Raw genomic sequence first — 12,687 nt, 5'->3', positions numbered from 1 at the left:
AAGGTCCTATATCTGGAGAACTCCAAGAACAGCTTAGTATTGTCATGGAACTATGTTCAAAACAAAATATGTTCAAACAGTATACCACCCTCCCCATGCCCCCCCCCCAAATGTATTAACACTTGATTTAAGATATTGTAACGAAAATGCAAGGCATAATTAGTTTCCAGTAAGCACACTTTATTCTTCACTCTGATAAAATACAGGTTCTTTTCAAAAACGTAATTGATAAGACTTATGGAAGATAAGAAGATAAGTTTAAAGTTATCAACTTGTATTTCAATGAGAAGAATTCATGCCAATACAGTTGACTGTATATTGATAATAGGGCCTATGATAAATTAATGGTAGAATAACTGTGAAATGAGATGACTTATACAAGTTTAATTCATCGAAGCTTTCTAGGTCAAGACGCTGTGATTATTGTGAATAAGAATAATATTTGGCGCAGTGGTTTATGACCAATCAGGGCATTGAAAGAGACATTTTGTCATGATGAGCTAGCTCCTTGCGCTATGTACGCGCCCAGACGCTATAAAAGACGAGCCAAGTCAGGGCTCGGCATTCAGATCGTGATTGGTTCTGGTCCGGTGAGTGTCGTATGTCCATACATTTATGATACTTCTGTGAGGGACACCAACTACACGTTCCATGAGTTACAGTGTGTATTAAAATGGCGGCGCCCGAGCCACAAGTTATTGTGAAGACTCGTTGAGTTCGTTCCATTATTTACTGGTTTGAAAGGACCAATAAACACAACATAGTGACAGCTGTGGTTCCAGTAAATGTTTGCGGACATAATAAGTGGCATTTTGAGACTGTATCACGTAAGGTAGTTGGACATTTTGTGGCAAACAAACCGTTAATTTTCGTCCGATTCGCCACGTACGTACGTGCGTCTAACGTACATTGATCATGTCGCAGTCACAGGGGGCGCCCTATAGTTTAGCTTTGATCGGACGGCTCGATCCATACGACCAAGTATGGAAATCACCAACTACCTCGAACGATTGGACCTTTATTTCAAGGCCAATGACATTTCTCCGGCCAAGCAGTCTGCTGTTCTGCTGAGTTGTATCGGAGCAAATGTGTACAAAACTGTGTAAAGAGCCTTTATGAACCTGTGGCAGCCACTGAAAAGACTTACGCTGAACTGTTTGCTCTGCTCAAATCGCACTACGGACCCAAACGACTGGTGATTGCTGAACGATTCCGAATTTATCAGCGCAATCAAAATGCTGGTGAGACTGTAGCACAGTATTCTGTGGAATTGCAAACCTTGGCTGGACCGTGTTAATTCGGTTCTTTTCTTGATGATTCCCTCCGCGACCGGCTAGTTTGCGGAATACGCAGTTTGTTCATCCAGAAACACTTGGTCACTAAAGATGGCCTGACATTCTCCCAAGCCATTGAACTTGCCAAAACGCTTGAAACAGCCACAAAGGATCAGCAGGACATTAAGGCCACAACAATCGGCCAGACCAGACTCATAATCCAAATCAAGGGCAAAGCTCAAAGCTTGCTGTCCCTCATCCTGCCTCAGAGACCAGTCATAGGCAAGCATGCCTGTGACTCGCTCGGATTGGTCCACAGAGTCTACACTCTACCCAGCCATGAGAGTGTTTTTGAATGGGGTGGATGTCTGCATGGACAAGCAGTTTGCAACAAGGTAGACGAAGCCACCACCCCTTACTGCGTCATGACTCCTCGTCGTATCCCAATTCCTCTCATGCCCCAACTGAAAAAGGAGCTGGAGAGGGTGGAGCAATAGAACATCATTCAGCGTATCACTGACCCCACAGATTGGTGCTCGCCTATCGTCAGGGAGAGGTTTACCATACCAACTGTCGAAGAAGTCCTCGGCATAGTCGCTGGCATCCGGATATTCTCCCTGCTAGACGCTAAACAAGGGTTCTGGCAAGTACCACTGACAGAGGAAAGCCAGAAGTTCACTACATTCATTACACCATTCGGGCGTTACTGCTTTAAACGCCTTCCATTTGGCACCACATCGGCACCAAAAATATATCAACGCATCATGTGGGTCCTTCTTACCGACATATCAGGGGTCGTGGTGTACATGGACAACGTACTGATCAACGATCACACAACAAAAGAACACGATGAAAGACTCCAGCGCGTTCTCAAAAGTGCGAAAAACGCTGGACAACGGCTGAACAAGCACAAATGCAAAATTGCCCAAACAAAGGTCGACTTCCTTGGTATGAAGCTCGATAAAGACGGCATCCATGCCGACCCTGCAAAGATAGCCGCGATCATCCAAATGCCACCACCCACCACCAAAACCGAAGTCAAACGACTAATGGGAATGATCAATTGGCTCGCGCGGTTCATTCCCCATGTCTCCTCAGTCGCTGCACCAATAAATGACCTACTGAAGAGTGATGTCCGCTGGGTGTGGGGATCACCACAGCAGTCAGCTTTTCGCAGCATTAAGACACTCCTCACATCAGCTCCTTCACTCGCTTTCGATGATCCAAATATAAAGCTGATCATGGTTAGCGCTGATACAAGCGAATACGGACTGGGTGGATGTATTTTGCAGCAACAAGATGACAGACAGTGGAAGCCAGTGGCGTACTGCTCAATAAGCCTTACTCCATCTGAACGACGCTACACGCAGATAGAGAAAGAGCTGTTGGCTTCGTCTCATGAAGTACCACTGCACCTCAGAGTACGTACCTGGCAAACTCCTCACTGTGGCCGATTCCCTGTCTCGCGCACCCTTGAAGTCATGGGTCACTGAAAGCGACAACCTTCCAGACGAAGTTGAAGCACATGTCCACATGGTCACAAGCCACTGGCTAGTCTCCCAGGGGGAATTTGGACGAGATCAAGCGTGAAACTGCCCTCGATGAAGTGCTGGTGCAAGTCGCATCATGCATTCACAGTGGCTGGCCAAAATACTCCCGCGACATTGAACCAACAACAGTGAAGCTCTACTGGGAGAACCAAGACAACCTCAGCTTCGTCCAGGGGATCCTAAACCATGGCGACTGCATCGTCATCCCGGCAAATATGCGCCAAGAGATGCCGTTGAGGATTAATGAAGGTCACCAGGGAATATCAGAATCTAGATCCCGAGCTGCTCAAGCCGTTTGGTGGCCAGGTATTGGGAGCGACATTGCCCAGTACGTAAAGAAACGCTCCTTCTGTCAGACCAAGCAGTCAGCACAGCGAGCGGAGCCTCTAATCTCGACTCCGCTTCATGAACGACCTTTTCAACGTCTTGCCTGTGATCTGGCAGAGGTCAATGGGAGACACTACATTGTCCTAGTCGACTACTCTTCGCGATGGATTGAGGTCCATCAACTCCAGACAACAACGCCGTGGGCCGTCATTAACTTTTTGAAGGCCACTTTCGGCATACCTGAGGTTATCGTCACCGATAATGGGCCACAGTTCCTGACCGAGTTCAACCAATTTGCAAGTGAGTATGACATCCAACATCTTACATCTAGCCCCAACTGCCCTCAGGCAAATGGAATGGCCGAGAAGGTAGTCCATATTGCTAAATCGATATTCCGGCAGCCTGATCCTCTGCGAGCATTGCTGACCTACCGATCCACACCAATCTCAGGCCTCAACCTTAGAAGAAGGAGCTCGTCGTGTTCAACGTTCGTTTGCAATGTACATTGGCGCCTCGCCTCATCGTTATCCACATAAACATTAGATTATACGCATCGGGCACGGTGTGTGCCAACAGTATTGGAAGACAATAAAACCATTATTATTATTTAAAGAAGAACACGACCTCTCCAGTCAGAATTTTTGTCTAGTCTCTATAGTCGTTTAGTGCTTGAACCAGTAATTTCGCGCTCGTTACAATATCAAACTACTTTATTGTATCGAACAAGATTATATTTACCTTGTCTCTCCGACGTCAAGTTGTAATTGATATTAACTTCACCTGGACTAACAATGATAGGGTTCTGGCTACCGCTGATTGTGCCGGCGTTTCCTATGCTGGCTCCACTGCTTTGTGGGTAATCTATCAAAACAAGAATACATGTCTCGCAAACTGAATTGTACATGTGATTTAAACAAAAAAAAAATACTTATCGTACTAAAACATAATAATTTGTGATTAAAAACCAAATATTAAAAGCTTTGTACATTTAATATAAAAAGCTTAACATTAAAAGTTATGCAATTGTACAGAATTGTATCTTGTTTTAACAGATGTTCCAGTTTTATTTCCAAACATCCATTTTCCAGCAATAAACACATTGTTTATTTTTACTTTTGAATAAATCATAACAAAAAATCCACTTATATATAAAATAATTACTTCACAAATTGTTAAGCATAATACGCATGCGTTAGTTGTTAACTGAATGGTTGTCGGACTTCACCTTTCAATTAAAACAACATATCCAAATTCAACTTTCAGGGAAAATGTAAAATGTATTTCATCTATAATTGGGCATTCATAAATTACTGATAGGCCTACATCACAGACTTGTATTCGAGTCACCAAACCTCGAGTCCGAGTCCGAGTCTGAGTCACCACTACCGAGTCCGCCGAGTCCGAGTCCCGAGTCACGCATGTCGAGTCCGAGTCTGTGTCACGAGTCACAGAGGTCGAGTCCGAGTCTGAGTCACGAGTCATGCAGGTCGAGTCCGAGTCTGAGTCACGAGTCACAAAGGTCGAGTCCGAGTCTGAGTCACGAGTCACAAGGTCGAGTCCGAGTCTGAGTCACGAGTCACAAAGGTCGAGTCCGAGTCTGAGTCACGAGTTACAAAGGTCGAGTCCGAGTCTGAGTCACACAAGTCTGGAACTTGCAATTATGCGACCCTTGACCGGGCAGTTGCCGAAATGATGCCATGGTGTTTGCGGTGGACTCTGAACTATATGCAGTTACTTCAAATCAAGCCATTTTGATTCAATCACGTGATGTTTTAACGCACTCGATACTAGTCTGCAGAAGACAGCTTTGTTTCCCGCCACATTCCAGTCTTGATGAGGCAGGAACCATACAGAAGCAAGTCTACACGCAGATCGGATACACGTGTTCATGCGAAAAAAGGGAACCCAAAGGCATTTTAGGGAGATCTTCAGCCAAAAACTAGAATTTGAAAACTTGTTCTGACAAAAAAACTTTTGAACCCATTTTCAAAACCATTTCATATATCATAATAGGAGGGTGAAAATTAAAGAAACCGCAAGCTCGAAGAAGAGCACAAATATTGAAATTATAATTAATTGGATAAATCATTACCTGATCTGCTTTCGCTCTCAGTAATCCTAGCGTGAACTTCTCCTCTCGGTTTCTTTCCTTTTAGCTTGCTATGTTCTTGAGCCCCTCCCACATGAACCTCTGGTTCGGATTCGTCTCGATGAGCAACTTCCTCCTGTCTCGGTCTCTGGTCCTCGGATGATGTAGTCCAGTTCTCCTTGCTATGTTCTTCAGCCCCTCCTACCTGAACTTCTGGTTCAGTTTTGTCTCGATGAGCGACTTCCTCGTGCAGACGCAGTATCTGTTCCTTACATGATGTTCCTTTCCGTTTGCTCTCTTGTGTAGCCCCTCCCACTTGATTCTCTTTTTGAGGTTTATCTCGATGACTCTCTAATTGCACATGCCTAGGTCCATGTTCTTTTATAGACGTCACCCCCTCTTGTGCGTTCTCGAATTCTCCCAGTGTCTGCTTTCTTTGTGGAAGCTCCTGACTCAGTCTATGCTCCTCAATGGACAGTCTTGCGAGTTTGTGCTTGACGTGTTCTTCAACATCAACTCTTTGTTCATGTAACTGAGGTTTGTTTTGCTCAGAAACTTCTTCGTGTACCGGTCTCTGTTCCTCAGGTGATATAGTCCCTCTCTGCTTACTTTGTACCTTTGCCCCTCCTACTTGCAACTCAGGTTTCGGTATGTCTTGGATTTCAACTTCTTCCTGTCTTGGTCTCTCCTCGTCAGATGATGTAGTCCCTTTTTGTGGGCTCTGATCTTCAGCCCCTCCCACATGAGCCCCTAATTGGGGGTTGTCTCGATAACAAACTCCTTGCTGTGTCGGTTTCTGTCCCTCATGTGATGTAGTCCCTTTCTGCTTGGGCGACTCTTTAGCTCCTTCCTCTTGTACCAATGGTTGGGGTTTGTCTCGATGACGAAGTTCCTCCTGTTTTACCCTCTGTTGCTCTTCTGATGGTATCATCGAGACAAGCTTATCACGCCCGATTGTATTTAACGCATCTCTCAAACTCTGAAATCCTTCCCCGCGACTTGTTTGCTTTCTCCACCAAGAAAGCAGCATCTGTAGGCTCCTTTCTGTTTGTTCTTGGAAGGTGGTTTGGATTTGCTTGATTTCTGCTTCTGAAAATCCCATCAATTGTGCCAATTCTTCCCAGGATGATTGAATTTTCGTAGCCAAGTCCCGGAGGAATTGATAATCACCAGAGCGTTTGTCTGCCAAACAAAACATAAGTTGGAAGTTTATATGTATCTGATTGAAAGGCAATTAAGTTTAGACTTTGGTTAGCGACGTTTATAAATATCAGTGCTATTTTTTATTGAATTGTTTATCCTTTTAGAAATAAGTGGCAAATGCTGGGAAATTTTGAGACATTACAGCGGAGGAGGCGGTAAAACACATTAACTTAGATCACTCTTTAACTACAAGTAATTGTACTACAGATACTCATAATGCCAACAAGAAAAGGCTAGAGCATCCATCCTGTTTTCGTTATCGCACTTTCAAAGATAATGTTTCCCATGAGCATTTACCTGTTGGTCCACCGCCGAGTAGGCCATCAGTACACAGACGGAGTGAGATGTTCTCGTCCTGATGAATGCCGCAGTCGTGAAGTGTCAGCAAGTTACAGAGCTGAAAAAAAATTTAACGATCCTCATATAACACTGTTGGAAACCAAGGTTTAAAAAAAACCCATCTTGGTGGTTGAATAACAAAACACGAGTAAACATTTATATACATTTTCTCGCAGTGCTTTTTCATCTTAAGACATAATCAGTGGTGATAAGACCAGCAAACGCTATTGCTAAATCACCATTATACCAGCATCAGAGATAGCACTATTTTAATATACACAACTGATGTAATCTGAATTCAAAGATTGTCACTAAACCCATAATGCATGGCCTTTTATTCGATGGAATAGTAATTGGTACTTTTTAGCATGGTAAGTTTAAAATATGAATTCTTCCTTACCTCAAAATTACGAAAGTTTCTTCGGATGAGCAGACGCTGTTGTTGAGGCTGGACACTGATTTTCTCATTTATTATTTGTTTCAAGGCCGAGACAGATGTCTCTGGGTCCATTTGGAGACAAAGCGTCGACGGTTTATGACGGATGTGAAATCTGACGAATACTTGCACATGTCTGAAACTGTCAGAAAGGGCGTTTTACATGTTAAGGCTCATTTATGCTTTTCTTGTTATGCTAAATTATTAATTATTTAATTTGTCAATTCTGCAGACCATTTTTTTTCTTGCTTCTTTATTAATTTCTAGTTCCTTGCTTCACTGACATTTAGACTGTTTCTTTAGATTCGTCTTTCATGTTCATGATGGTCTAGGTTTCCTCCATGTCTTTTAGTTGTTGTTGTTGTTGATTTATGATTCATGAATAAAAAGCATGAATTAATAATTGAATTGACATAATAAAGCAAATTAATGAAGGTAAAGACCATCAACCATTATTGTAACCATTCTCTACAATATTGTTAGAGTGGTAAAATATTGTTTTCCAAGGTAGTGTATCGAAACATCGGGTATAGTGCCAGTCTAGGGTACTGGTGCCCGCGTCGGAGGTCTCCGCGCTGCTACTGTCTATGCACGCACTGCCCGCGGGTATAAAAGCGTGCGTCAGCCGCGCGCGCGATACTCACTCACTCTGGCAGTCACAAGCTGAGTCACAAGCAGAAGCGCATGACACGAGTTATTTCTAGGGTGAGTCGTCAGCCAGTTTCATGCAGGTCTGACAGCGCTGCGATTGATTATCCGCTAGCGAGTTAATCTAGAAGAGGGACCCACCGGACGGGCTGCCTTTACATCACTAGTTGGTGAGTTTACTGGCCAGGAAGAGTTAAAATAAGCAGCCAACATTGTGTCCACGTTAGAGTTAGCGATAGACGCCTATATAGGAGTCGCCTGTATAGGCGCACACAATAAAACACCATTGTTACGTTATATAAAGAGGACTGTGACTTAATCATTGTCTCCTGTGAGTTATTGGGCCTAATAGGGTGAGAGTGATTGAGTGCGAGTATCGCTGGTCCACTGCAATGCCTGGGGGTATACTTCCTCCAAACGAAGTAACGTCCCGGGTTTCCCGGTAACCGCTCATCGGGAAAGCCTAATCCTGTCAGCGTCCGTCCGGCGGCATCTCCCGGCTGGAGGCAGGGACGAAGGGTCGGCGGACCGCTACAAATTTGGTGTCAGAAGTGGGATTGGCGTTGCGGTGACATCAGTCACCATCAATCATCGATAGAGTGTGAAGGAGTACTTCACCTACCTAGGCGTCATGGCTGTCAGCCTCATTGATTTTGATGGCGATTTGTCGGAGGTCGACCAGATTGACAGCGATCTCCAGCGAGCGACCCACGAGAGAGAGAAACTCAAGGCTGAAAACTACCGGTTACAACTTCAAGTACAAAAACTACTCGAGACACTCAACATTGGACATCGGGGTTCGGTGAGGTCAGCGCCTGCCCTGCGGTCAAGAATTCCACCTACTCCAAAACCTAGAAGGAAATTTAACACATTCGCACCTCCACCTACCCCAGTGCCTACGCAACCAGCTTCATCGACGCCTACGGCTGAAACCAGCAACCTTGTAGGATGGACACCTTCCAGATGTGACAGTGAAGTTCCGCCTTCGAGTGCAATAGAAGATGTCTCTCTGCGAGTGAATCATAGCGCCAAGTTCGAAGGAGGCGAGCTGGATCCATTTGGCGTCGGGGAGAAAACCACAACGAAGGAGAAGGGCAGCTGCGAGTCGAGCACTAGTACTAGTAAGCGGCCGAACATCCTACCAGACCGATTCAACGGGAAGACTCCTTGGAGGGAGTATAAGCAGCACTTCAAGGCGTGTAAACTGGCAAATGCTTGGACCGATAGTCAAGCGAAAGTTTTTCTTGCAGTGAGTCTCCAAAGCGAGGCAGTGAAAGTGCTTGGGAACCTCGCTTCCAGCGGCAAAGACGTTACCCATACTGAGCTGATGGGTCTCCTTGAAAAGCGATTTGGCCCTGGACAATTGGCAGAAAATCACCTAGTGGAACTTCGCCACAGGCGTCAAGGAGATAAGGAGACATTGCAAGAGTTGGGACAATCCATACGTGACCTGTCGGCACTCGCCTATCCAGAATTGACAGACGACGGGCGAGATCGCCTAGCTAGGGGTCATTTTTCAGACGCAATTCGGGAGCAAGCCATCCGCGAAGGAGTGTTCAGGGCAAGACCGTCGTCACTGGATGAAGCCATCCGCGCCGCCTTAAGCACAGAGAGCTTCCTCAAGATTGAGGAACAACGGAGTGACAGACGAGTCAAGTACGCCCGAGGAGTAGACGGGATATCTAACAATCCTATGCAGGAGGTCAAGAGTGAAGAGAGTAGGAGTCAAGCAAAGGAGTCATTTATTCAGAGTGCAAGTGACCAAGAAGTTAAGGAGTGGCTCCAAAGGATGACAAAAATGCTAGAGGACATGAAGTCAAAGCGAAACCCAGAAGCGCCTAGAGGGCCGAGGATTGCTGCCAGGCGCAAGGCAACTCCCCAAGACGTGTGCTTCAAGTGCAATAACCGAGGGCATTTTGCACGGGAGTGCAGGAAGCGCGTCGGACATGACATCGACAGACAGGCGTCGGGAAACGACAGCCAGCTGGCTCCAAGGCCCGAGGGACAGCTGGAGAAATAGACGGGCCGAAACACCAGAACGGAGACAACCACGAGAGGCCATGTAGGGATGGGAGAGATGTTAAGCCTACCCTTGGCCAAAGGGCGCGCGCTGGACTATTTGTACAGTCGTTTATAAGGGGAGTCAAGGCAAACCTCTTGGTGGACACAGGTGCGACGGACACCGTCCTATCGTCAGAGTTTTACTACAAGATTCCCATTGAGAAACGACCTAAGCTGGAGAGTGGAGGTACAGGAGTTCGTAACACTGACGGTAGCAACATGGAAACTCTCGGAAGAGCCTTGGTAGAAGTGCAAATTGGAAGGACGACGTGTCCCGTTCGGGCTGTTTTCGGCAAAATAGGTGAAGTTGAAGGAATCCTGGGAATGGATTTTCTGTTGCCAACGCAGGGTTCCTTGGACTTCCACTCACTTGAACTGAAACTAAATGGGGAGAAAGTAACATGCAATGGCCTATCACGGATGCCTTGCACTCAATGTGGCCGAGAAGAGGGACAACAGGCAAAATGTCAACCGACAGACAACGATGAAGTAAAGAAAACAGAAACACCGTCGACGGTATCTCACTCGAGAGTCGTGACCGCACAACCGACCCTGAGTTCAGAAGAGATGCGGAAGGCGCAGCTGGAGGAAGAAGACCTCAGATGGGTGATAAAAGCAAAAGAAGAACATCAGCGAGAACCTGACTGGGCGGAAATGTCTGCGTTGTCGTCCAGGGCGAAGACTTATAGGCGCCACTGGGGCCAACTTGAAATCCGCAGTGGTGTTCTCTGCCGGAAATGGGAGTCAGACGACAGACGCGAGGTGAGATGGCTCACGGTGCTACCAGCGAAATACCAAGACGAAATGGTGAATCAACTACATGGCAACACATCTGGAGGACACTTGGGCGTTAGGAAAACCTTGGCTAAAGTTAAGGTGAGATTCTACTGGGCTGGAATTTCTGCAGACGTTCGGTCCATCCTCAGGCGATGTAATGTCTGCGCCCGTAAGAAATCACCAACAAAGACCAGAAGAGCTCCCCTGCAGCAAAAGATGGTTGGAGCGCCAATGGAAAGGGTCGCCTTGGACGTACTTGGTCCTTTACCGGTTACCGAGAGAGGGAACAAGTATATACTGGTGGTGGGCGATTACCTGAGTTAGTGGACAGAAGCCTACCCGATCCCGGACCAAACGGCAAAAACAGTAGCCGATAAATTCGTGAAAGAGTTTGTGAGCAGGTATGGTGTGCCCGAGATTCTACACTCCGACCAAGGTCGTAATTTTGAGTCCCAGGTCTTCGCGGAAATGTGTCGCCTGCTGGGCATCGAGAAAACGCGAACGACGCCGTACAATCCGAAGAGTGATGGGATGATTGAGAGATTCAATCGCACACTGGTCACAATGGTTTCTATGATGATAGAGCCCCACAGACGACAGCGAGATTGGGATGAAAAGATTCCACTGGCAACGTTTGCCTATCGTGCCTCACCACAGGAATCAACAGGTGAATCGCCTAATATGCTGATGCTCGGACGTGAGGTGCGCCTTCCCATCGACTTGGCTGTTGAACAACCCCGTGATGACCAACAAGAGGTTGAAGGCGAAGAGACTGACTATGCGCAACAACTGAGGGAGCAGTTCAGACTTGCGCACGGTAGGGCACGTAAGTGTCTGAAGCGGAGCGCCAGAAGGCAGAAGACTCATTACGACAGACGATCTGTGAAGTATAACTTGGTGGCTGGAGATTTCGTGTGGCTGCACAATCCGGCCAAGAGGAAAGGCTTGTCGCCTAAATTGCAGTGCCGATGGGAGGGTCCGTATCTCATCGTGCACAAGCTGTCCGATGTCATCTTCCGAATTCAACGTAAAAAGGGTGGAAAGATGAAAGTTGTGCATCGGGACCGCTTGAAGTCCTACATAGGAAATCCCCTAGTCTCATGGATTGAGAACACAACAGAAGCCAATGCAGATAATACTAGCCAACAGCAGATAACCAGCGTTCCAGCACAAGCGGAAGACAATTCCAGCGGGCAAATAGAGACGCCTACGACAGGGAGGCGAATTCCAAACCCAACCGCCCGTTCTTTCACCCCCAGAGTGTCACCAGAGGGCAATCACCCTACCCAGGAGACACCATCGATTGTGATTCCAAGTCCCAAAACCCCATTGAGGCCTGAAAACTCGGACGGGCAAACATGCCATACTGAGACCCCATTACCGCGTCGGAATCCCCCCAGGCATCGCAGGGTGCCCCAGAGATATCGCTAGATGTGAGAGATTGTTGTGAGAGCGAGAGAAGGTGAAACACACATTAATGAAATGCACCACTTTTGCATTTTCCCTACAGAGTCTGTACATACTCGCCATGGGCCGAGACAGTCAAGAGAAGTCCAGAGATGAGGTGGACCAGGACCATACTAGGTGCCCCAAGTGCCACGTGAGACTTCACAAGAGAAGCCTAGAACGCCACCTAATTACCGAGCATGGGCCGCGATTGTACTACTGGTGTAGGCGCTGCGCCCACAAGAACAATCGCCGGGACAATTTGAAGGCGCACTACCGCGACTGTCACCCCGACCGCATGGATGAAGTGGGCGAGATAAAGGGCGAGTCTCACGAGACCCGCGAAGACAGACGCCGAAGGGAAAGCAATGCCGAATCCAAGGACAAGGCCACATCGGACAAGAAACGCAAGTATGAACAGGCAGAGGACTTTCCCGGTAAAAATCGTGGCAAGGCTACGAAGAAGGCGAAGACTCCACAAAGCACGGTATCGAAGGCGCCAGCTGACGATGTACAGCCAAAGCTAGGCGAGGCTAC

General features: G+C 46.8%; 2 protein-coding genes across 2 annotated transcripts; both read left to right on the top strand.

Annotated features, from left to right (window-relative positions):
* Positions 1–1,562: 1,562 nt before the first annotated feature.
* On the top strand, positions 1,563–3,687 carry LOC119725471. Its single transcript, XM_038196879.1, has 3 exons — positions 1,563–1,669; positions 1,825–2,695; positions 2,830–3,687. The coding sequence occupies exons 1-3, from the start codon at positions 1,563–1,565 to the stop codon at positions 3,685–3,687; spliced, it is 1,836 nt and encodes a 611-aa protein (XP_038052807.1).
* A 7,485-nt stretch (positions 3,688–11,172) lies between these two features.
* On the top strand, positions 11,173–12,135 carry LOC119725470. Its single transcript, XM_038196878.1, has one exon. The coding sequence runs from the start codon at positions 11,173–11,175 to the stop codon at positions 12,133–12,135; it is 963 nt and encodes a 320-aa protein (XP_038052806.1).
* The last annotated feature ends 552 nt before the right edge of the window (positions 12,136–12,687 follow it).

The sequence above is a fragment of the Patiria miniata genome, unplaced genomic scaffold (genome assembly GCF_015706575.1).
Source record: "Patiria miniata isolate m_02_andy unplaced genomic scaffold, ASM1570657v1 HiC_scaffold_19, whole genome shotgun sequence".
In the NCBI taxonomy this organism is placed as follows: domain Eukaryota; kingdom Metazoa; phylum Echinodermata; class Asteroidea; order Valvatida; family Asterinidae; genus Patiria; species Patiria miniata.
Note: the sequence above shows the minus strand (reverse complement) of the source record. Positions and strands in the feature narration are given on the sequence as shown.